The sequence below is a fragment of the Pinus tabuliformis genome, chromosome 2_2 (assembly GCF_031772625.1).
Source record: "Pinus tabuliformis cultivar Carrire ecotype Pingquan chromosome 2_2, CPIR1, whole genome shotgun sequence".
Lineage (NCBI taxonomy): Eukaryota > Viridiplantae > Streptophyta > Pinopsida > Pinales > Pinaceae > Pinus > Pinus tabuliformis.
In genome coordinates, this window is record NC_142300.1 from 42124743 (window position 1) to 42149222 (window position 24480).

At 40.7% G+C, this 24480-nt stretch overlaps 1 protein-coding gene across 1 annotated transcript; it reads left to right on the forward strand.

Annotated features, from left to right (window-relative positions):
- The first annotated feature begins 3311 nt into the window (after positions 1–3311).
- Positions 3312–4004, forward strand: LOC149191400 (pentatricopeptide repeat-containing protein At5g16420, mitochondrial-like). Its single transcript, XM_089406641.1, has one exon. The coding sequence runs from the start codon at positions 3312–3314 to the stop codon at positions 4002–4004; it is 693 nt and encodes a 230-aa protein (XP_089262767.1).
- The last annotated feature ends 20476 nt before the right edge of the window (positions 4005–24480 follow it).

The window sequence follows — 24480 nt, forward strand, 5'->3', positions numbered from 1 at the left end:
TCCAAAACTGGCAAGAAGCTGAAGTCTTCTGCTAGAGGAAGTGTTCCAGATTGCCAACTGAAGGCATGTTCACGGGCATCTTTGTCTCTGGCTACAACTCTGAAACTGGTGTGGCAGGTTGTGGCTCAGGCTCGCTTGATGTGACTTTGAAGCTTGTAGATGACCATCATTTCCCCCCCTGTCAGGTACAAGGTGAGAAGATGGAGAAAACTCAACTGCAAGACTGTTCAATACTCTGGAACAAGTTCTGACATGTGTTTGGAATATCTTCTTGGCTGTTGATGCCCATTGCCAAGAAGCGGTCCATCCAAGATGAATCTTTGTTCTTGCAGGACGTTTGTTTTTGAAGCATCTATGAGAAGGATGGCTGGTTTTATGACAGTGCTTACATGGATGAAGATCAAAACAGTGATCTTTCAAATGGCCAACTCGGTCACAGTGTTGGCATTTCACGATCTGTTGTTGTTGTTGTTGCTGTGGAAGAGGGGCAGAGTCTGGAACAGCTGAAGCTGAACTGTCATGAGGAGCAGGTGAACTGTCATGAATGAATCCAGCACTCTGAAACTGAATGGGCTTGGTGTAGTCTGGAATATGAAAGGACAAGTCCTTGTCATATCCAAGACCAGTTCTGTGCTTGTTGTGGACAAGCTGTTCCCAAGGTCTGATGATGGGCTTGGGAAGTGCAGACTGAGTTTCTGCATCTGCATATACAACTGCTGCTTTATTTGAATGAACTGTACTATTATTAACATGCTGCTGATGGGTGGTTGTCTCAATGTTCTGAACAGAAACAGGTTCAGAATGGTGTCTATTTTGATGTAGCTCTTCTTGCTGTAGCTGTGATTCAAGCTGCAAAAAATCAAGCTTTTCCTGTGCATTTTGTAAACATGTCTGAATTTCTGAGAGAGATCCTTTGCTGATTTGTAATGTGTCATCAACAGTAGATAATATCAGAGTTTTAAGGAACTGTAATACTTCACTGGTTCTGGCCATTTTTTCAATGTCTGATTTACACCTTAAAAAACTGATCACAACTACTACTCAATGCAGAAAAGTAATATCTACTCACAGTACACAACAATATCCTTTATAAATGTCAGCAAATGATCAGTGTGCAATATAAAGGATTACAATCAGCTCACCAAAATCTTTATGCAGCAGTGGAATCAAGGAATCAATGCACTATAATGAGTTTTAACTATAATGCCACAATTGGGGCAGCAACAACTGCAAACTTGTTTGGATCCTTCAAATACTCCTTCACTTTCTCGGCCAGTGGAAAAGAATAGTCAACTTCAATAGCGACTGCTAATACATTCTTGTAACTATTGATGATAGCATGTGGAGCAGCTGCAATTGTGGGATTACAGATCGCTAGAGAAAGAGTTGTACATAATCTCATAAACTACAAATGGCTTGCTGTGGTGTGAAAATGATGATCTTCCAGAACAGAAAACAAATTCCTCCTGTGGCAATGATATTAAAAGCTCTCGGTCGCTTTGTCTTCAATATAATATGATAAATGCCACCAAAAATCTTTAAAAAGACTTTGATATCCAATGCCCCACATAAAATTCAATGCGCTATGGTAAATTCAAACTTTATTGTTTAATATAGGTGGACTCTGCAAATTGTTACTTCTGTTGCCGTATAAATAACAAATATTTTCACCGTCCTTAAATAAATATGTAGATGTCATGTTCATTGCTCCTCAAACAAATAATAGCTTGCAGCAACAAAATACAAAAATGAGATTGAGCTCTAATATCGTATTTTCAGGCATTATATAATCTTGCTCTGAGCCAAGAATAGTTTTCCCTTCTCTGATGCCAGCTCCTGCAGCCTCCTCTGAGGCAAGGGCCTTCTTGCTGATTATCCTGGTTCTGCTGCTATCTTTTATCACCTAAATAGCCAAAACTCTGTATAACCAATGAAAGAATTTTTCAATAAGAAATCCTAATCAAGACCAGTCTGCATAGAACAATATTTCCTTAGTGCCAGGCCAATCAATAATGCAGGAGCCCAGAAATTCCGATGCTCCTTTCATGGAACCCGACTGTATTTTAAGAGACCAGAAATTTGAATGCTCCTTTCACGGAATCCGGCTCCTATGCAGGTTAGACAATCTTTTGTAGTTTGAAATGGAGTAGGTTTCTAACTCAGCCATCACTTGCGAAGCATGGTATTATTTCGTTGATCCCCAGGCGTATCAGAAGGCTAACGTGTTATAGAAATTTTTGTGCCTTACAGCATGAAGCATGAAATTTCCATAATCTAAGGGATCCAAAGTCCCTAAACATGTTGTTCCTACCCCTAGAGGAACAAGGCCAGCAAACCACAGCACTGAATAAAATTTCTCCACCTGAAAACACTCAAAAACAAGGCAATTCTGGATCATGTCAACTGCTCCACTGAGCATCTGTGCTGAATGTCAACTGCTCCACTGTCTACCTGCGTTGAATGTCAACTGCAAAGAAGGCTACCTGCGCTGGGCGAGTTTGGACATGTGGCACAGTCATTCCTCAAGGTGTCAATGCCCAGGAAGCTTCCAAAATGACACTTGGATCAGGGAATTCGACTGGTGATGAGTAAGAGGTTCTAGATCTCCAAGTGGAAGCAAGAACCTCCAAGTGGACTCAAGAACTGAAGAAGAACTGAAGTGGGAGAGGACACTAGTCAGCTTCATGCCAGCCTCAAGCTGACTCATCCTTTCTCCAAAACTCCTATATATAGATCTCTCTCATGAGGTCTAGGGGGAGGTGGAATCTGGTGAATGTAAAGAATTGCTGTTGGTTTGAGTTTAGAACTATTGGGTGATTTGCTTTGAAGGAGGTGAAGAGGAGATTTCTTTCTGCTGGGAAGGTGATGCTGGATTGGGCCTCTTATGGTTGTATCACTTCCTGAACCTTACTTCTTCCATTAATAAAGCATTTGAGGTTCTTCTATATGCATGTGTCTCAATGGTGTATTGTTATACTTGTGTATTTGATTTATTCTAATCCTTGAATCAATTATGAATGTATGCTTCTTGTAGTTTCCCTCTCTTGCCATTTTGCAGGATCTTGGTGTAGCTGGGCCAGTGAAAGAGCAAGGAGCTGAGGGCAAGCAGCAAGGAGGGAAGATTGGATCAATCATTAGCGAAAGACATCGGTTAGTGGATCTCTTTCTCCCCTCTTTTACATCTCATAAAGAAGTAATCTCAGATAGCTTTGCTTTGATTGTTGCTAAGGAACTATCACCCTTAGAGTGGGATAGGGTCATTCCGTATTGGATACTTTTCCCAACAACATAACGCAGGGGAAGTCTAGACCATGGCCGCAGTCCTCAGACAACTCCAGGTAATCAATGCTCAATTCCGCGCTTCTCGATCATCGTTTGCTGCCTTTTCTTCTGCAGAAAATGCCACACAATCCAATGACAAAGAGCTCAAGATGTACACAGTGACGCCCCCCATCACAAGTTGGCCTCAAAAACTCAATCCAAATCGAATGCTTCGCCTCTTAATCCGCGTCCAAAATGTCCAGTTAGCCCTAGACATTTTCACCTACGCAGCCCGCTATCATTTGGGTTACAAGCACACTTATGAAACATACTATAAAATGATCGAAAAGCTCGCATTGTCCAGAGAGTTTGAAGGCCTTGAGAATGTCCTGCAGCAATTAAAGGAGGACGATGTGAAATGCAGTGAGAGTATGTTCATCGTCGTGATCAGAAGCTATGGCTTCGCCAATAAACCCAAGGAAGCCATGAAAACCTACTTCAGAATGCATGAATTTCGATGTAATTCGTCTGTGAAATCCTTCAACACTCTTCTCAATGCCATGGTTCAAACCAAGCGCTTTAACCTGGTGCAGTCGCTGTATCTCAGCTGTAGAAAAATCGGTGTGGTGCCCAATGTCTTTACCTGTAATATTGTCCTCAAAGCCCTTTGTCAAATGGGCGATTTAGAGGCTGCATACAAATTGTTTGATGAAAAATATACGGCCGAGTATTCAAAGAAATGAAAAGAATAACGCACACAATGGTATCAAAAAACCGAAGAGAATAGGCGTTACTACACAGTGGCGCAGAAGCGTTTTCTAGAATGACATTCAACTGAACCGCAGTTATTTATGACAACCGTTATTTATAACAACCGTGCGAGGAGATTCCAAAAAAGCTCCAATGGAGGCAATCACAGCTGCTATTGTGACTCAGATTCACACGTCAAATAGCTACTGGACCAGCACACATGCTCTCTCTCTGACCCAACAAATCAAATTCGAACCTTGATTGTGACCTCCAACGTACTTCACAAAAGAATGCGCAATTCGAGTGGAGATTTCAGGTGATGCAACTCAGAATCTAAGAAATAACCATTGCTCTGCTCACTAATAGGTTATAATGAGGTGCAGAGATGACAGATACGAATATGAGGGAGAACACTCATGGTAAATCGCAGCACTGTTATACCAGTGCGCAGACTGTGATAGGCCGCAGGTATGAATACAATGCCTAGTTGCAGATCTGATGCGCTCAGCTAAAATAAATGGTCAGGTAATGAAGACTAGGCCAGCATTATTCAAGGCAGCTTAGACCAGTTGCTAAACCGTGAGAAAACTACACAGGTCACACATCATGGCTCCGATACCATGTTAAACACACATGGGAAACATAGAATAGGAAAGATAAATCATGTGAGTTAATTTTTTTATTAACATCAAATATACATTTATAGTACAACATATGACTCTTGGGTTTCAGATCCCAAGGTCTCTTGGAATGCTTTATCCATTCGACTTCCACACTAACCCACTTAGGATTAGGTGTCCAACAAAATTTATTTCCCGACTCTTTCTCCACCAATGCATTGAACTCACAAAACTTTGTGAAAGTTTGATCCTTTTTTTGCATGAAAAATATCAAACATTTATGAGAATAGTCATCAACAAATATAGCATAATACCTGTTTTTGGTCGTGGATGCTGTCAAGATTGGTCCACACACATTTGAATGAACTCGCTCTAGAATAGACTCTTCTCGACTGCCTCTATCTCCAAAAAAGACTTGGTGTATTTTCCCAAAGTACACCCATTTAAATGTATCAACTTGCTCAAGTGTACCTTTGGGAAGACCAGTTGATATTTTCTGCAATATCTTTAAAACCCCATGATGCAGGTGGCCCAATCGCATGTGCCCCAACTCACCAATGTATCGGCTCTACATCTTTTCTGCTTTTAAAATCAAAGCAACACACTCCTCTACCTCCAGCTTATAAAGAATATTCACACAAATCCCTATCTTCTTTACTTGACCCATGGCAATGTGTCGAAGGAATGCCTTTACTTTCGAGAATATCACATCATAGCCTTTATCCTCAAGCATGGAAACATATACCAAGTTCTTCTTCAACCTAGGTACATACATAACATTCTTCAAGGAGAGTGGAGCCCCATGCTCCCTGTGAAAAGAAATCATGCCCAATCTACAAACATTATACTTCCCATCATCACCCATCTCGATATGCATCTAGAAATATTTCTCCTCTAGGTCATTGAATAACTCTTTGTCGCCAGTCATGTGGAATGAATCTCCACTGTCTAAGTACTAGACACTTCCCAACATTGATGACACCATGCCTGAAATGAGGGAAAAGTCCAATTCTAATTGAGAGGCCAAAGCCTGACCCACCGCTCCTCTTGAGGACTTCTCCTTGGCCTCCTTGAGTGGACAATTTGTAGAAAAGTGTCTCATCTTATGACAATGAAAGCATTTAACTTTCGTCATATCTTTCTTCTTACCTCCATGATAAGAATCTAATTTGGAATGGAAAGCTTTACCTTTCCCCTTCCTCGCCTTAATTGCTAAGGAAAAATTCTCTTCATCATTAGTGTTTGATGAAGAGCCATCCCTAGTGTTCCCTCTGATCTCCTCCTGCATCAAATCTGACCACAGTCATTCCCAATCCGGCAGTTTCTCCCGACAATTGATAGAGTCGTGATAACTATGCCAACTCTTTGGGAGTCGTAGAAGAGAAAGACTCACCATATCCTCCTTGGAAACCATGATTCCAACACTTCCAATTTGATCACGATATTGAGTGAACATTGTCAAGTATTTAGAAATAGTCTCGCCTTTCTCCATTTTTATTTTTTGAAGTTTGTCCTTCATTGCCAATTTCCTTTGGTCGCTACTGTTTTGATACAAATATGTTAATGTTTTCCACATAGCATGCAGATTTTCCTTTCCATGGAGAATCGAGACAATGTGGTCTTGAACTCACTCAAGGATTATCCACCTTTCTTTCACCACACACTTCATCGACTCATCCAAGTTTTGTGCATCCGTATCTACTGGATTGGGGACACCTTGATCAATGAATTTCTTCAAGCCATTATATTCTAGCGCAGTCTCCATCCTATCCCTCTAGGCTATAAAATTTGAGTTTCCTTCAAAGGCATACTCAAGCCACAAACCATAGAACGCCATCTGCTGATCCTAAAGTATGAAATGCAAATTCGAATTTCACTTGTAACCCTGAACTCAAAAACTTCAAAATCTCCTCTAGTATATTGTTCTCAGCTCTAATACGATGTAGAAAATCCTGTAGATTCACAAGCTCATGCAATGTACTAAAGCAAGAGACATGTATCTACTTCTACTCTTTACAACGGAAGCACATAAAGATCGATCAAAACAATAATTGATAGAGGAAGAACATCAAATACACATAACATAATAAATATTCAGGGAAAGCCACAAACCCCACTATCTGTATTGTATATATCGAAAAATCAATATGAGATTACAATGCTTGTTCTCTTAAGAAAAATCCCAGCACTCAGTAAAATCAATCTGCAACTCACAAGTAAGCACTAGGCCAATACTTAGCCAATTCACCATCTCTCCAAGTCCCTATTTCCTTGCGCAATTCCTATGGCTGATTAACCCATCTTAAAGGGAAATCAATGCACTCAAAAATGTGCAATCCCTTAAAGGATTAGTTCTTGATTGCATGCACTATCAGTGCAACTTAGAAAAATCTAAAACAAATAGTACACTATCCCTGCACTCTAGTCTCAACCGAGTCTTTCTCAAAATCGTCATGCATGAGTGTCTAATGAGGGGATCTTCAGTTAACTGGAGTAGCACTAGTTGAGTGCACTAATGCATCAACTGACCATTAACTCACTATTAGTTCCTTAAACAGTTTGGAACTAATTTAATTGGACTTAAGTCAATAAACCGAGTTAACTAATTACCACTCATACTTAACTCACCATAGATCCCTATAATATAGGGAGAACATATACGTGACTTCAGAAAGACTTCCAACTCGAAATTCCTTAGCTAATTAAGTTTAATAAACTTAATAAACTATTTACAAGTTGCTACGAGAATAAAATTTGATTTTAATTCACAGTTTAATTCAAGGACAAAGTAAACTGGAATTTCTTGTTGCCATTTCTCAACATTTTATGTGCTTGATGAAGAGTGTGTTGCTTCCTTATCTAGACAAGTTTGTTATTGTATTAAATGATGACATACTAGTATATTCCAAGAATGGGGAAGAACATGACAAACACTTAGCAACAATATTGAGATTGCTAAGAGAGCATTAGTTGTATGCCAAGCTTAGAAAATGTAGTTTCTTTCAGACATAGGTACACTTTTTGGGGCATGTGGTTTCCAAGGAAGGCATAACAATGGATACAAAATGGTAGATTACAGTTCAGGAGACTCTCCTTATGGATCCGATGAGTAGCATGGTGTTGGGAACTCTTCTAACATAACAAACACATTGAGAAGTTTGAAGGCAGAAATAAGGACTTGCAAAGCAGATAATGATAGCATCAGGTAGGCATAGGAGAAGAAAGCATAAGTTAATGGAGTTATCCTTCAGAGTTTGTCAGACTTACAAAGATAGGGACCACTTCGGATCAGGCATGGCTAGGAGGATAGCACTAATGGGGCATATGGTAGTAGGTCAGATAGTGGGCACAGGTCAGATAGAGATGACATGGTCAGAGATGACATATTATTGAATACGTCTGATAGATGAGACCATGGACATGGGAATTATTCTAGTTTTGGTTCAGACAGGTATCATGGTCATCATCGTTATCATCCTTACAGGAGGAGTGACGAGATATTTTCCGAATGAGTTCAAGAAAGAAAATCCACCTACATTTGATGGGGAAATGAGGAAGTCATAAGATGCTGAAGCATGGTTTCTTGGGGTGATTAAGTTCTTCAGGTTGCATGACTACTCAACAAACATGAAGGCTAGAATATATACATTCAACCTTAAAGGTAAAGCATATATTTGGTGGGAAGATGTAAATAATGTTAGAGGTATTCTTGAAGAGGAGTTGTCTTGGAGTGAGTTTGAGAGACTATTCAGGAAGAATTATCTATCAGAGAGATACTATGATGACAGGGAAAAATAATTATATGAGCAAAAGATGGGATCTATGGTCGACGAGGAGTACACTAATAGATTTTTGGAGTATTGAGGTATGTGCCTTATCTGAAGGAGGAGAAAGTGAAGATTCAGAGATTCATCAGTGGGTTGCAAGTAGAATTCAAAGAAAGGATGGATTTTGATGAGCCTATATCATTGGAGGAGGCCATCCGGAAGCGAAAGTATTGTTATGAGCAATAAAAGCACAGATCTGAGACTAAGAAGGATCAGAGAGGTAATGTAAAGAAGAAAAGGAAAATGGAATAAGAAGTGAACAAGGCCTGAGGATACAAGTAACAAAGAAAATGTAGCATCGCGTAAGAAGTTCAGTGCATCTGACATAGGAAAGGAATTTCATTATGAAGAGCAGAACAAGGGTGTAGGCTCAAAGCCTTTAAAGTGTTGGACTTGTGGCAAGGATCATCATTGGAGAGATTGTACACAACATCAGGGTGGTAGAATGCATATTGACAGTGCTTAGGAAGCATAGATAGTGGGGGATGTTGCACAGAGTGTTCATGAGATTTATGCAGCGTTGGATAACAGGCAGGCATATCACCAAGCGTTTATTATTGAGATGGATGGTAAGCTTTGTGATTAAGCTGTTTCTATTTTGATTGACCCTAGATCTAATTATAGTTATGTTAATCCTGACATGGTGGATAAGTGTGGTTTGAATAAAGAAGCGCATGTTGAATCTTGGTTAGTACAGTTGGCTATAGGTACAAAGAAGAGAGTTCATCATAGGGTAAGATCTTATGCATTTGAGTTGAATGGTATGCCTACATCAACGCATTTGAATGTATTGTCATTGGGATCATATAGTATGATTTTGGGTATGGATTGATTGTACCTTCATAGAACCAAGGTGGATTGTTATGACAAGGCTATTTAGTGCCTGGATGACAACGAGGAACAAAGAGTCTTGCAGTGTAAGAAGAAGGCAACATCAGTTAGAATGGTGACAACTATGTAGGCCAAGCGTAGTTGCAGAAAATGGTGTGTGTTATTTGCAGTGCATATTTCCAGTGACAAAGATGAGGAAGTTGAGGATGTGGATGTATTGAGAAGGTACTCGATTTACAACAGTTTTAGGATGTGTTTCCAGTACAAATTTCAAAGTTAATGCCTCATAGAGAAGTGGAATTTTCCATTGAGTTGGTACCAGGGGTAACACCAGCTTCAAAGGAACCATACAGGATGAGCACACCAGAGTTAGTATAGTTGAAGTTGCAGTTGAAGGAAATGCTAGACAAGTGATACATTAGGCCAAGTGTGTCACCTTGGGGTGCACCAATATTGTTTGCTAAGAAGAAGGATGGTACTCTTAGGTTATGCATTGATTACAAGCAGTTTAACAAGGTGACCATCAAGAACATGTATCTGTTACCGAGGATTGATGACTTGTTCGATTAGTTGAAGGGAGCAGTCTTGTTCTTGAAGATTGATCTGAGATGAGGATACCATTAGATACGCATTAAAGAAGAGGAGATGTAAAAGACTTCTTTCCAGACTAGGTATGGGCATTATGAGTTTGTTGTAGTTCCTTTTGGTCTAACTAATGCTCTAGCTATTTTTATGTAGAAAATTCTGTAGATTCACAAACTCATGTTATGTACTAAAGAAAGAGACAAGAATCTACTTCTACTCTTTACAACGGAAGAACATAAAGATCGAACAAAACAATAATTGTTGTAGTGTTTTCTTCTCAAATATGTATCAAAAGAACCCACTTAACACTGTGAATGACAAACAATCTCAACAATATAAATGGTTGCTAAACATTGTAGATATGCAACAACTGATAGAAACAAAACCCGCCAAAGCCCTGATCTATGCCACAACCATATTTAAACAACAAGAATAAATAGTAATAACTCCAATCATCCAATGGAAACCAAATATACAAAGAATATTTTTTATTATAACACCTGTGAAGGGAAAAAATAAATGTTACCGTCCCCCTCTATGGGAAGGGTTCTTTGCTATCCTCAAATGTCTTTAGCTTGTGTAGAGTCTCTCTCCTCTATAATGTGTAAACCCAACAAAAATATGGTGTGCGGCAATGAAAATAATCAGAGTTACAATAGTGAGTGCAACAATGAAAATAATCAAAAGTGAATAATGAATGGAAAACCATTCTATTTATAAAAAAAATTGAGTTATCCTCGAATAATGAGCAATAATAAAATATTATTAACCCCATTCTTGGAATAACCACTTGGAATATTTTATTATATTTGGTTAGGAGGGAAAAAGTATTTAAACTTTTATTTAGAAATAATAAATAAATTATTGATTTATTTATCATCTCAAGGAATTGGTTAAGGAATAATAAACAAATAATGATTTATTTAATTATTCCTAAGGGATTTAGTCAAATTTGACAAAGAAAAATAATTAATTATTCTTAGAGAACAATAAGAAAATTAATGATTTATCTATTGATTTTTCATAATTGGGTCAAATAAGACAAGGAATAATAATTGAACAATGGTTTAATTAATTATTCCTAGAAGAAAATCAAATAAATAGTGATTTATTTAATTATTCTTCATGGGTTTAACTATAAATTACTTAACAAAGGTGGTTTATTAAGTAATTTCTCATAGTGAAAGCAATTTTACTATGGTAAAATTGGCTTTACATGGTGTACTTCGATCCATCTAGTAAATTAGGCTAGATGGTCAATTTTTTTGGTGATAATAGATTGGCCCCCAACATACGAGTGTTAGGAGCAAAATGTATGACCAAAGTACGTTGTAAAGACACAATCACTAGACAACACAGGGGAGTCAGAGAGAGAGAGAGAGAGAGAGAGAGACCAATAAAGCTGAAGTGAAAGAGGATAGGGACAGAGGGGGCGAGACTAATGCAAGTCTCCTTTTATGTTGTGGTACCAGACCTCAATGAGGTGGGGGAGGCATACCCATACCCGCCGAGATAACTTAGTACAAAAATAATGGTGCGACTAGAAACATAAAACTGAGCAATGAAGTATATGCTAAATGATACATGACATGCTGGCATAAAAGAGCCATAAAATAATACAATGTGTCCCATATACTTTATGCACCTGGAAAAACATGAGCAAGGACTGAATACAATATTATCTGAGTACATGAGATATAATGGCCCTTCCCCCAAAAAATGTGTGGGAGGGAGGGTAAAACAACCGAAGAAGCCCTGCTAAATAGGGAAGGGCTTTGCAAAACTAAATGGATCATTTGAAGGAGACGTGCATGCTATGAACCCTGCGATTGGTAGGAACCAAACCCATCAAATCTGTAGAACTGCGTTTGAGGCTGTAGCATAATAGGAATGAATCTGTGCATGTGGGGGGCTACCTAAAGTGCCACCCCCTCATGAGGTCTGAAACATCTCACACACACCTGGGAATTACTGGTACAATCTGCTGCGTGACTAGACCATCAAGTGTATGAATCATGAACATGAAACAATCAAGTCAAAGGGAAATAATGAGTCCCTTTGCTTGATCCTAGGTGCTGAACAAGAATGGAAGTTGGAACCAAGATACACCGTCCTCTAGGCTGTTCTTCTGGAATAAATGAGCTGATGTCGACAGAATAAGACCCGCTATAGGTGAGGCAATGAGGATCCTCAACCAAGGCATGAGGGAAAATAGTAATGTGACTGATGGACTAATATCAAGGATAATGGGAAAAGTGGTATTGAGGGACAAACAAATGACTTCCCTTGTCAGAGCATAAAGTGCATGGTTGACCTGACAGTGACTGACTCAACTCCGGAGGGGATGGGGACAGTATGACTGGAGGTCAAAATGGGTAACACAGGATGAATGATATGAAAATATGGATGGAATACTCTGACATGATAGAATGGGATGTGAAACAGACTCCATGGATGCAAGGGAGACTCATCGCGGATGCTTTGAATAAGGGTGAGTCAATGGCATTGCCACACAGAATAGGCCCGGTGGGGACCATGAAAACATGAGTAAAATATGGTTACTCATGACGAAAATTGACACATGAGATGACAAATGCCAAGGGAAGGTGGTCACAAAAGTACAAGTGTCACATATGAAGAATTTCGATTTCGAGAGGCGATGAAGTGACCCTTCTTGGAAAAATGATTTCCAGGTGAAGTATCAAATCATCAAAAACTGAGAAATACCCATTATAGTACTCAAGGAGAGATTTCCAATAGTGCTGATGGTTCATCAAATTGAGCTCTGATTTGGTCACAATGTGCGATAGAAAAACTGTGGGTTTTCCTATAAAAGGGTGTTTTCCCTACAATTTTAGGGAAGGAGAATGCCCAAAATCTTGTGGAGATCATAACGGAAAAATTGACCATTAGAATTAGGATCTGCGACTTTCAGGCAAGTGGCCTTACTTGTCTAAAGATGGCCTTAATGCTTCTTGGAACGATGGTTCCTGGTGAAGAATTAAGGGAAGAGGAAAACAAGAATGAACTACTAGAGGAGGTCTAGAATCATCCTCACCCAATAAGTCAAACATGGGGACTATGTGGACATAGAGTATAATATTTGAAGATATGGTATCAAATGTCTATGATATGCGATGTGCATATGGCTCGCCGGAGAGGTCGGTAGGACAAACTATCCAAGGAATGGGAGGATAATCGACCATACCTAGATCCAGTGGGATCTAGGCTGAGACTTATGTTAATCAATTGAGAAGATGGCCAGGGGAAAACCATCATGCCCCTAAGCATGGGATACTACCCACAAACATATGTGATGGAGGGGACTGATCTAGTATGCAAAGGTGGGAATGATGCCCCCTAGCAAGAGGAGTTTGTGGAGCACCATTGTGTTCTGAGTGCTCGAAAAAGGGATTCAAGCATCTCAGCCCAACTTGGCACGAGATCCTCCAAAGGATGATAAGGAGATGTAGGGGCCTATGTGCCCCCCCAGTATGCTATGGACGTACTGGATGTATTTAGAGCTATGGGCTCCAAACACTTGTATGTTTTATGTGATACATAATATGATTATGCATTTTTATATGATGATGATGGTTCTCCATGTGTTGTGTTTTATGGTTGTCTTCTATGGTATACATGTGATAAATGAAAATAGAGGATGTTATTTGCAATGGTATCTACATAGTTATTTTGGGCTCTAGGAACATGACTGAAAGTAATGGTTTCAAATTCACGTACTAACAACTTAACTTGTAGATATTTTCTAAATAGGACTTATTTATGCACATGATACACACCATTCAATTGCATGACAAGTAGCAAGGAATCTAAACGAACATGAAGATGAAGGATGCGATGAGCAAGGGAATCATCTAACAAACCTATCACTGCATCATATTCAGCTTGATTATTGGTGGCAAATCCAATTCACAAGTCGTTCAAAAGGACTAACGTATGTAAGGGGGTAAAAATGACCTAGGCTGCCGAGGCTAGGTTCCAGGAGAAGTGACTCGCACCGTCTGTGTGACCGATATAAGGCATGGATCATGGATCCATCTGAAAGGTGCAAAAGACAACGAATGAGATGATGCAATCTACCTAACTTCACGGCAGAAATAAAGACATGCAAATCAAAGGGATGTGCTATGAGTGACATTTCTTGAGATAGAGTGCATTGGGAGAATTAGGAAGGAAATGGCCTTTAGAATTCCATAGAAATATGCCCTCTTGCCTAAGTGCAAGGGTAATAAGGGGTAGACATAGCTTCGATGATGTATTCATCAGAATGGAAGATGGGAAGATGGGAGGAAGACTGACTACATGGTGTAAAGATGGTACCTGGTGCATCAACCTGAGAAATAAGGTTCACATACACATATTCTTGAATGGTAGATGACGAGCTAGTAGATGGAGGATCTATGGATGTTGAGACCTGGGATTATGTCGAAATAGGTTTGAGAGAAGTGTGTACAGAAACCTCATAAAGATTTGGCTGCGAGGAACTCAAGGATGACGACAGGTAAAGGATATGGCCCGTGGTTTCCATCATCTCAACATCAGGGGGAGGGATCATGATGGTGGGACTAGAGTCCCCCTATTCAAGTTGACTAGTGGTACCAGAATTCACGGGTAGAGGAGTAGATGGTCCACTACGAGTGTCCTTGTATTCGCCAAGTGCCTCAAGGCAATCACGAAATTCATCGAGACGAGGGCAACAATGGGAATAGTGACCATGATGATCACACAGGGCACAACGGTGATTTGTGCACAACATTCTGAGTTTCTTGAGTGGACTCAGTAAGTTAACTTGGACTTTAGGGATATTTGACTTAGGGAATGTTTCATGAACCAAAGGTTTGAGATGAGGAAGCTCGGGACATTTATTGGTGGCATGCCCAACAACTTTACACAAAGCACATGGAGGTGATGACTTTAGGCCTTAGGGGCTGGAGGAGCTTGGGGAGCCTTGTCCTTAGGTTCTTTCCTCTTAGATTTTCCCTCCTATTTGGATGATTTCACAATAGGAGTGGGTTCATGTTGAGGTTGTGATGGAACTGAAGCAGCGACATGGGCCGTAGGGACTGGTTGAATCAGGGTCAATGCATGATAAGGTCTTAGTTGACTAGGCAGAATTCTTGTAGGGGGATCGATGTACCATATTGGGATCCCCAAATTCATGTTAGGAAGGATCGGCAAAGCCATGATAGGGACATAAAATAATCCCATAGGGGGAAATTAAAAAGGTATCTGACCTGCAGGGTAATGTCCCTACGGAATAGCTCTTGGATGGTTGAGACCTGGAGGAACAATGCCTGGTGGAAACATAGGAGAGGCAACCACAAACGGAGGAGGTCCTGGTGGGGTGGATCCAGAGGGTTCAGCTGGGATGGAAACTATAGGGTACTGAGGAGCTAGCTGTTAATCGGATGTACCAGACTGCTTGAGAGTAGCTCGTGATGCTTGTAACATGCAAACACTCAAGGAGTTAGGCTCTAAGATGAGAGGGGGAGGACTAGGGAAAGCACCCAACAATGAGCAATCTTTATAGACTCCAGGTGAAACACTGATGAGAGGAGTTGAGGACTGCTATCTGACATTGACGAGATAATGGACTCGGGGGAGGTCACGTATGCTGGCTAGTAGTAAGTCAACTAATCGATACTAACGATCTTCCCTTCATGGGGGAAGGACATCTTGTGGAAAACCACAGATATGATGGTTGAAATGGCATATGTGTAACTACGACCCAAGAGAATGTTGTAATCCAAAGGGGCATCAATAACCTCAATGTCAACATGAACAATCTTTCCCACAAGGGTCACTGGACAGTTGTGGTACATGCTAAGGGGTTGGGAGGAGTGTCTGTCCCAAGCACGCAAAAGTGATGGTGGATTGGACAACTTAGGTGACTTAAGTTGTTTCCAAACGACAAAGGGCATCACACAGGTGGATGCACCTTTGTCAATAATGCATTGGGAGATGATGGCATTACAGGCTCTAACTGGTATCTGGAAAGCAACAGATGAAGGCAATGGCAGATGTTCTGATGTATCAACAGCGAAGACAATCAAACGATCGTTAGAAGGATCTGCTGTGCCCAAGGCAGTTAGTAGAGCTTTCTTTTGAGACAGGCACGATTGGAGTACTTCCAATGTCGACATGGCGGCAGGTGATTGCGCCAAGTTGTCTACTATACTTTATGTATGGGCAACTCGGTTGGAAGTCATGTTACGGCGTAATGGTCCCTTTCGGATCTTGGGAATGGCCTCAATTTTAGGTTGAGGGATATGTAACGGACCATTTTGTTTCGTAAGAGGCTCAACAGATGCTTTGGTTTTGGACTCAGTGGCATACGAAGTCGATGGCTTGTCATATTAACACGATCAAGTTTGCAGGTTGATATCGGAGGGGTTAACCTCATCAGAATTCATCATAAGGATCTGGTAGTCACCAGGACCAAAAGGTTGGGGGGGATGGGATGCTTGACCTGGCTGAGGTTGAGCAGTGACAAATCCTTGCTGAGGGAAAGGATTTGTAAGCACTGCTGGTTGAGATGACGTAGGATTCTGAGGCGATTGTTGACCTTTAGAAATTGCTTGAGCTTCCCACATTTGGCGCATCTGGGGTAAGAGATGACACTCATGTGTATAATGGCCATGTACACCACAACATGCGCAAGGCTTGTTCGTATGAATAACCTTGTTCTGCTTGGGTTGATTGCCCTATTGCTGGTTTTTGGTGTTAGGCTGGTTCCCCTGGGGTTCACTAGGTTGGTTACCTTGATTACCCTGGTTACCCTTGTTACCTTTTCCCTTATTATTTTTCATTGAATTTTGGGGATTGATCGTAGTCTACTATGCAAACACTTGACCCTGAGGGGGCGGTGGCTTTTGGGGCAGAGGATGCATGGGAGGCTACAATGTTAATTCTTGAGGGGTTAGAGCGATCGAATGTGCATAAGGAGGAGAAACCATTTGGTAGACAAGTTGGGGTCCTGAAAACATGTTGCTAGCAGGTGGGGCATTAGTGTTAGAGGAACTGGTGCCCCCCTGCAAATAGCCATAACTTTGTTGAGTATATGGTGAAGGATGTGAAAGGGTTCCAACAATACCTCAACGGCATGAGATGTCCCAGGTGCATTGGCACTTCTAGGACGAGGGAAGTCTAGAATGACAATATAGACATAACCGGATTGCACTTAAATCATGTCATATCTTAGAGCGGTTTGGAGAGATTCTTCATTGGTCCGAGGAAAATGGGACATGACATATTTTCCAATGGGTGCTAAAAGGATCCTAAGAAACCAATCTAGATAGACACGGTCTTTGAAGGGTGGCGCACGACATGTGCTCCTCCTTTGATGCCACTCTTGAATATGGTTGGAAAGGCGAGTGGCGGAGGACTGACAGAATGAGGTCAATAGCTCCATACTAGTGTCGTACTGGAGAGGTAACTGGAAATATGAAAGAAACGCTTTAGCAAGCGTCGTGAAAATGGAATGAGATGTGACAGGATGGTCTACATACCATTTTGCAGTGTCTCCAGTGAGCATTCGTTGGAAAAGCCGAAGATGAATGGAGTCATCGGTAATGGAGTTGGATGAACACCACATGTGGAAGGATCAGACATGGTTGGTAGGATCTTCTCCAGCATTACCCTCAAACTTTGGGATGTCTGAGGGAAGCTTAGTCGGCATAGAAGGTGATCTGGATTTAAATAGGAATGCAACAAATTACATATATGACCATAAATATAGAGATGCAATAGAAATAGTACTTCATTTCATTGATGTAAAATATTGAATTACGCTTACAAACAAAAATGGAAATAAACTAGATTGGGCAATGGTAGCTTATCTCTGAGAAGAGATGTGGCAGCTACATGCCTCTTAACTATCTTAGAATGAGGCTCGAAGGCCTATTTATTGTTGAGAAACAATGGAAAACCCTAAACATCCAAAAACCTAACCCTAGGAGATGAAGCGCCAAACTATGTGCCTCGTCTTGGGTAAATTGGTACATCAACTTCCCGGGGTCGTAACTTTGGCATACGATCTCCGTTTGACGCGCAAAATACCTCGTTAGAAATATCTATCTGAGAACTACAACTTTGGGATGAGAAGAATTGGACCATGGACCAATGTTGCTCCTATATTTACCCAAAAAACGTCGTTTAGGGCCTCAAAATGGCTCCGGAAGTTCAAGACCCGAAAAACTACCAAAAATAGTAAATTGTTCTACAAATAAGGAAACTGAAAAACTGAAAGAAACAATGGTGGAGGTCGATGTGGAATAGGCGCGTGGCCACCAATATCTACCTGGATCATTCCTCCCCCCTTAGGAAGCAATGGTCCCCATTGCGTTGAGTTCCTCCATGAGATGAGGAAACTTCTGCTGAACTTGGTCCCTGGTAAGCCACTTGCCTTGGTGAAGGAGTTGGCCTGCTTTGACAACTCGATATAGTTGGATCCTTTGCTGTCGGGTGTTCTTGCTCTGTGTGTCCATGATCCGATTAGTTGTGGCCTGTTCCATGCAATCTAGATTTAACTCTGTAAGTGTGAGTTGTTCTGCAATGTCTGATGTGTCTAGCAATGGTGGGAAGTATGGTCGAAGGCGGTCCACATTGAACACTAGGTGTAGGCCAAGGAATGGGGGAATGCTGAGCTCAAATGCATTGTCTCCCACAACCTTGGTGATGGTGTACGGACCATATCAGAGTGGTATAAGTTTTCGATAGGCTCCGGTAAGGCGTTCCTTTTGCAAATGCAACCAGACTTTGTCGCCCACCTGAAACTTGTGTGGCACCCAATGTTGATCATGTCGTTGCTTTTATTTGGCATTTGATTTCTGCAAAATGTCATGTACCTACTGGTGAATATGTTGGATGTGCTCAATAAAGTTGTTTGCCTTATTGGTTTCAGACTGGACATGAGCCGAATCTACTTGAGTAGCTGCAAATGGCATGGCCACATCAATGGGACATAGTGGCTGGAATCCCAAGCCCACCTAAAAGGAGCTATGGCCAGTCAGGCTGTGGAGAGCCCGGTCATAGCTGTGCTGGAAATAGGGGAGGTTCTCATCCCATGTGCATGGATTATTTGAGTTGTACATGTGCAAAATGTGTACGATCATCCTATTGATGACCTTTGTCTGGCGATCAGTTTGGGGATGGAAAGTTGTGGACTTAATAAGCTTGGTGTCCAGCATTGACCAGAGACTGGACCAAAATGCACTAAGAAACCTTCTGTCTCGATCTGAGATGATAGGTTGTGGGATCTCAAAGTGTACCCACACTCATTCAAAGAAGAGTTTAGCAGTGGCTTCTGCTGTGATATTCTTCTTGCAGGCTGCCATAATGGCCATCTTCGAGAATCTGTCGACGACCACAAAAACACAGTCATTTCCATGTTTAGTAGAAGGAAGGACCGACATGTAATCCATGGAGATGGATTCCCAAGGTCGACTAGATGTAGGCAACAGAGTATAGAGGCCTTGCTTCTAGATAGTTGGTTTTGAAATGGTGCAGGCAGTGCAGGATCTGATTTACTTCCCGATGTCCCGTCGAAGATTTGACCAATAGAAATACTTCTACAGTACAACCACCATTTTCTCGACCCCGAAATGCCCAGCAACCTGACTATAGTGTGCTTCCCAAATCATCTTGGCACACTCACTTGATGGAACACAAAGGTGACCCAGGTGGCATAACAGGGCATCCTGGAGGTGAAAATCTAGAACATGCTGACCTTCCAAGAGCGTCTGGTATGTGTGGCCGAATTCTGGGTTGCTTTTGTAGAGAAGTGGTCAATCAGAAGTCTCATGACCATAAGAGTTGAGCACGGTGGTTAATGCCATGATTGGTGGTCGGTTGAGGTAATTACAACATTGTTGGTGCTTCCCTTCTTACACTTGATATTCAAATGGAATTGTTGCAGGTATGTGGACCACTTCTGATGGCGATCATTCTGCAACTTCCCTTGCATTTGTATGAACTGTAGGGGCCAGTGGTTTGTGTGGATGACCATTTCTTTCCCCAAAATGTAATGCTTCCATTGTCGGTAGGCCTGGACAATGGAATACATCTCTTTGTCATAAGTGGGATACTTTCAGATTGTGTCTGAAAGTGTCTCACTATGATATGCCACTGGATGCTCATGTTGAGTAAGGATTGCCCCAATAGCATAGTCAGAGGCATTTGTCTTGACCTCAAATGGCTGTTGCAAGTCTCGTAATGCGAGCATTGGTGTTGACAAAGGCAATGTTTAAACTCTGTGAATGCCTTCTGTTGAGATTCAGACCAAAAGAAATTTTCTTTCGCTCCTCCCTTGGTGACTTGACTCAAGGGCCAAGTGATATGAGAGAATCCCAACACAAACCTGCGGTAGAAATTGGTAAGACCCAAAAAGCTGTGGAGCTCTGTCAGAGTGGTTGGAGTTGGCCAATCCCAAATGACTTGGATCTTGGCTAGATCCACATGCACCCCCCTTTCATCAATAATGTATCCCAGATACTGAACTTGGGTCATGCCAAAAGTGCATTTCTCCAAATTGGCACATAGGTTGTGTTGCCGTAGTGTTTGGAGAACCTATCAGGCGTGATGGAGGTGCTCTTCCCAACTTTGGATGAAGATCAGGATGTCATCCAAGTATACCACTACAAATGAGTTGGTGAATGGCCACAAGATGTCATCCATCAACCTCATGAATGTTGTAGGAGCATTCGTCAACTCGAAAGGCATAACCAACCATTCGAAAAGGCCTTCCTTGGCTTTGAAGGCAGTATTCCACACATCGGAGGGTTCGATTGGTACCTGGTGATATCCTGAATTCAAGTCGATCTTGCTGAAATATTTTGCCCCCTTCATTTGGTCCAGAAGGTCATAAATTCATGGGATCGGGTACCTATTCCGGATAGTGATCTTGTTTAGCGCCCGATAGTCAATACAGAGTCTCCAACTCCCATCCTTCTTCTATACCAACATGATCGGGTTCCCACAGGGTGATGAACTATGTTGGATGTGAGTTTTCTGCAGTAATTCCTAAATCTACCTCTTGATTTTGTCATTCTCCAGAACAGAGCACCGATAGATTGGTCCATTAGGCAGTGGTGCACCTGGGGTCAGATCGATGGAGTGCTTGACCTAGCAGTGGAGAGGCACCCCTGCGGGGGAGGTGAAGATGTCCTCGTACTCCTCATGACCTTGTTCATCTGTTGTTGTTGTGCATAGGGGCCCTGTCTGGAGGTCGTGGCCACTATCTTCTTCTTTTCTTGAGGGCGTATCATTAGGAAAACAAATTTTCCGGTTTTGGAAATGAGCTTACTGCATTGTTTTGTAGTAACCAAAGAGATGGCGGTAGGCAGTGCTACCTTCGGTATCCTGTATAACTTATTTCCCAAAGTAACAATAACAACATGAGCCCTTGACTCATACACAACATGTTGCTTTGATCCAGGTGGATATTGGTGGCCACTCACCTATTCCACTTGGACCTCCACCATTGTTTCTTTCAGTTTTTCAGTTTCCTTATTTGTAGCACAATTTACTATTTTTGGCAGTCTTTTGGGGTTTGAACTTTCAAAGCCGTTTTGAGGCCCTAAACAACATTTTTTTGGAAAACTGGGAGCAACATGGTTCCATGGACTGATGTTGTTCATCCCAAAGTTGTAGTCCTCGGATAGATCTTTCTAATGCGATATTTTGCGCGTCAAACAAAGATCGTATGCAAAAGTTAAGACCTCGGGAAGTTGATGTACCAATTTACCCAAAACGGGGCCCATAGTTTGGCGCTTCATCTCCTAGGGTTAGGTTTTTGGATGTTTAAGGTTTTTCATTGTTTATCAACAATAAATAGGCATTCGAGCCTCATTGTAAGATAGTTCAGAGGCATGTAGCCACCACATCTCTTCTCAGAGATAAGCTACCATCGCCCGAGCTAGTTTATTTCCACTTCTGTTTGTAAGCGTATTTCAGTATTTTACATCAATGAAATAAAATATTATTTCTGTTGCATCTTTGTATTTATGGTCATATCTATAATTTGTTGCATTCTTGTTTAAATCCGGATCAGAAGGCCAACCAACATCGTGGTGTATGGGGTCGTTTATCAATTGGCTAAAATCCGGTAGACTTAACCCAACCATAAAGGGGAGCATGAGGGTTGCCAGAATGGTTCTTGAGACTATTCCGCTTGATGTGACCACCGAGATAGAACCAGAGCCAACACCAGGTTGGGTTCCTGCACCAGCTGTGGGTTCAGACATGGTGACGATATGCAGGGAAGGAGGCTCGGAATCAGATGAACCAAGAGAAGAGTTGGTATGGGGACTCAGAGGGCTATGAAATCGAACTCGATGGGGAGAGGTAATATGCCCAAGTAGGAACTAGGGGTGAAGGCCTAATAGTCTCTGTGATAAACACCTTGGTGGCACAATGGTGGTAAGACACACGTGACACATAAATGGTGAAGGGAGATCAACAATATGCCTTTGTCTCGACGAGGGGAGATAAATTTATTATGTTAGGTCTTGGCTTGGTGGTTTAAACCAAGCGCCCTTCGCTTAAGGTGTGCTTGTTTGTGCAAGTGTATTTATTGACTAAGCCCAGATCATGTTTGTAAAAAAATAAAAAATCTTGCTGAAAATAAACTGAAATTAACAACATAAAATGAACAGAAAAACAATTAACTAAACCCCACCCAAACTGGGTTTGAAAACATTGTGCTGGTTGGTGGCTAAATCAATGGAAAACACACTAAAAATGTCAAGAGATCTAATTGTTAGTGTGACTAGGATCAAATGGAACTAGGCTACTAGAAAGTGGTGCAGCAACAACAAAAAACCAGAGAGGAAGATCGTAGCAAAAAGATAGGGAGATGGGTGAAATACCTAGGGCAACTGACGGGACCCTAAGGCCAATGACCAAACAAGGTTTAATATGAAACTTTGGAGGTGACAACATATCTTTATAGATCTGAAACAAAAGGGTAGAAATTCCGAAAATATGGCTGAAAGTGTTACAAAAACTCAGACTACTCACTCAGCGAAACTCCTCCTATAAAGGTGGAAGCATACTAGAAGCCCTAGGGGGGCTAAATTCCACTCCGACGAGTAAACCAGAGTAGATCAAGACCTAAGAGGGATGAGACTGAGGTTAAACAACCCAGCAGACAACGCTCAACAAAACCGAGAAACAGATCTGATAAAAACCCGGAAACCTTAAAATCGCAGGTACTGACCTGTTTTCAGGTGAGAGCACACTTTTTAGGCTGAAACATGCTCTCTGGACTCCAAATCACACTTTTTGGGCTAAAAAGTGTGATTTATGCTCCTTGATTCTTGGTCGAAAAATATTGAAAAAAATGTTGTCTCTGTCGCAGCTCGTCCCTGTGACTTGCAGAAAAGACCAGAAAGCTTGTGGAAGTCAGAAATTTAATAGATCTAGGGTTAAAAAGCTAGTAAAAAACATTAAAAGACTGAAAAAAGAAGAAACACTAAGTTGAAAACTGAAGGTCACCCAGGTTTCTAGATTTGAAGTAAAAAACTAGCGGAGTCGCCAATTTTGTTGTAGTGTTTTCTTCTCAAAGATGTATGAAAAGAACCCACTTAAGGTTGTGGATGACAAACAATCTCAACAATATAAATGGCTGCTAAACATTGTATATCTGTAGCAACTAATAGAAACAAAACCTGCCAAAGCCCTGATCTATGCCACAATCATAGTTAAACAAGAAAATAAAATAGTAATAACTCCAATCATCCAATGAAAGCCAGATATACAAAGAATAGTTTTTATTATAACACTTGTGAAGGGAAAAAATAAATGTTACTAGTCCCCCTCTATGGGATGGGTTCTTGGCTATCCTCAAACGTCTTCAGCTTGTGTAGAGTCTCTCTCCTCTATAATGTGTAAACCCAACAAAAATATAGTGTGCGACAATGAAAATAATCAGAGTTACAACAGTGAATGCAACAATGAAAATAATCAAAAGTGAATAATGAATGGAAAACCCTTCTATTTATAACAAAATATTGAGTTATCCTCGAATAATAAGCAATAATAAAATATTATTAACCCCATTCTTGGAATAAACCCTTGGAATATTTTATTATATTTGGTTAGGAGGGAAAAATTATTTAAACTTTTATTTAGAAATAATAAATAAATAAATGATTTATTTATCATCTCAAGGAACTGGTTAAGGAATAATAAACAAATAATGATTTATTTAATTATTTCTAATGGATTTAGTCAAATTTGATAAAAAATAATAATTAATTAGTGATTAATTAATTATTCTTAGAGAAAAATAAGATAATTAATGATTTATTTGTTGATTTTTCATAATTGGGTCAAATATGACAAGGAATAATAATTGAATAATGGTTTAATTAATTATTCCTAGAAGAAAATCAAATGAATAGTGATTTATTTAATTATTCTTCATGGGTTTAACTATAAATTACTTAACAAAGGTGGTTTATTAAGTAATTTCTCACAGTGAAAGCAATTTTACTATGGTAAAATTGACTTTACATGGTGTACTTCGATCCATCTAGTAAATTAGCTAGATGATCAATTTTTTAGTGATAACAATAATCGATAGA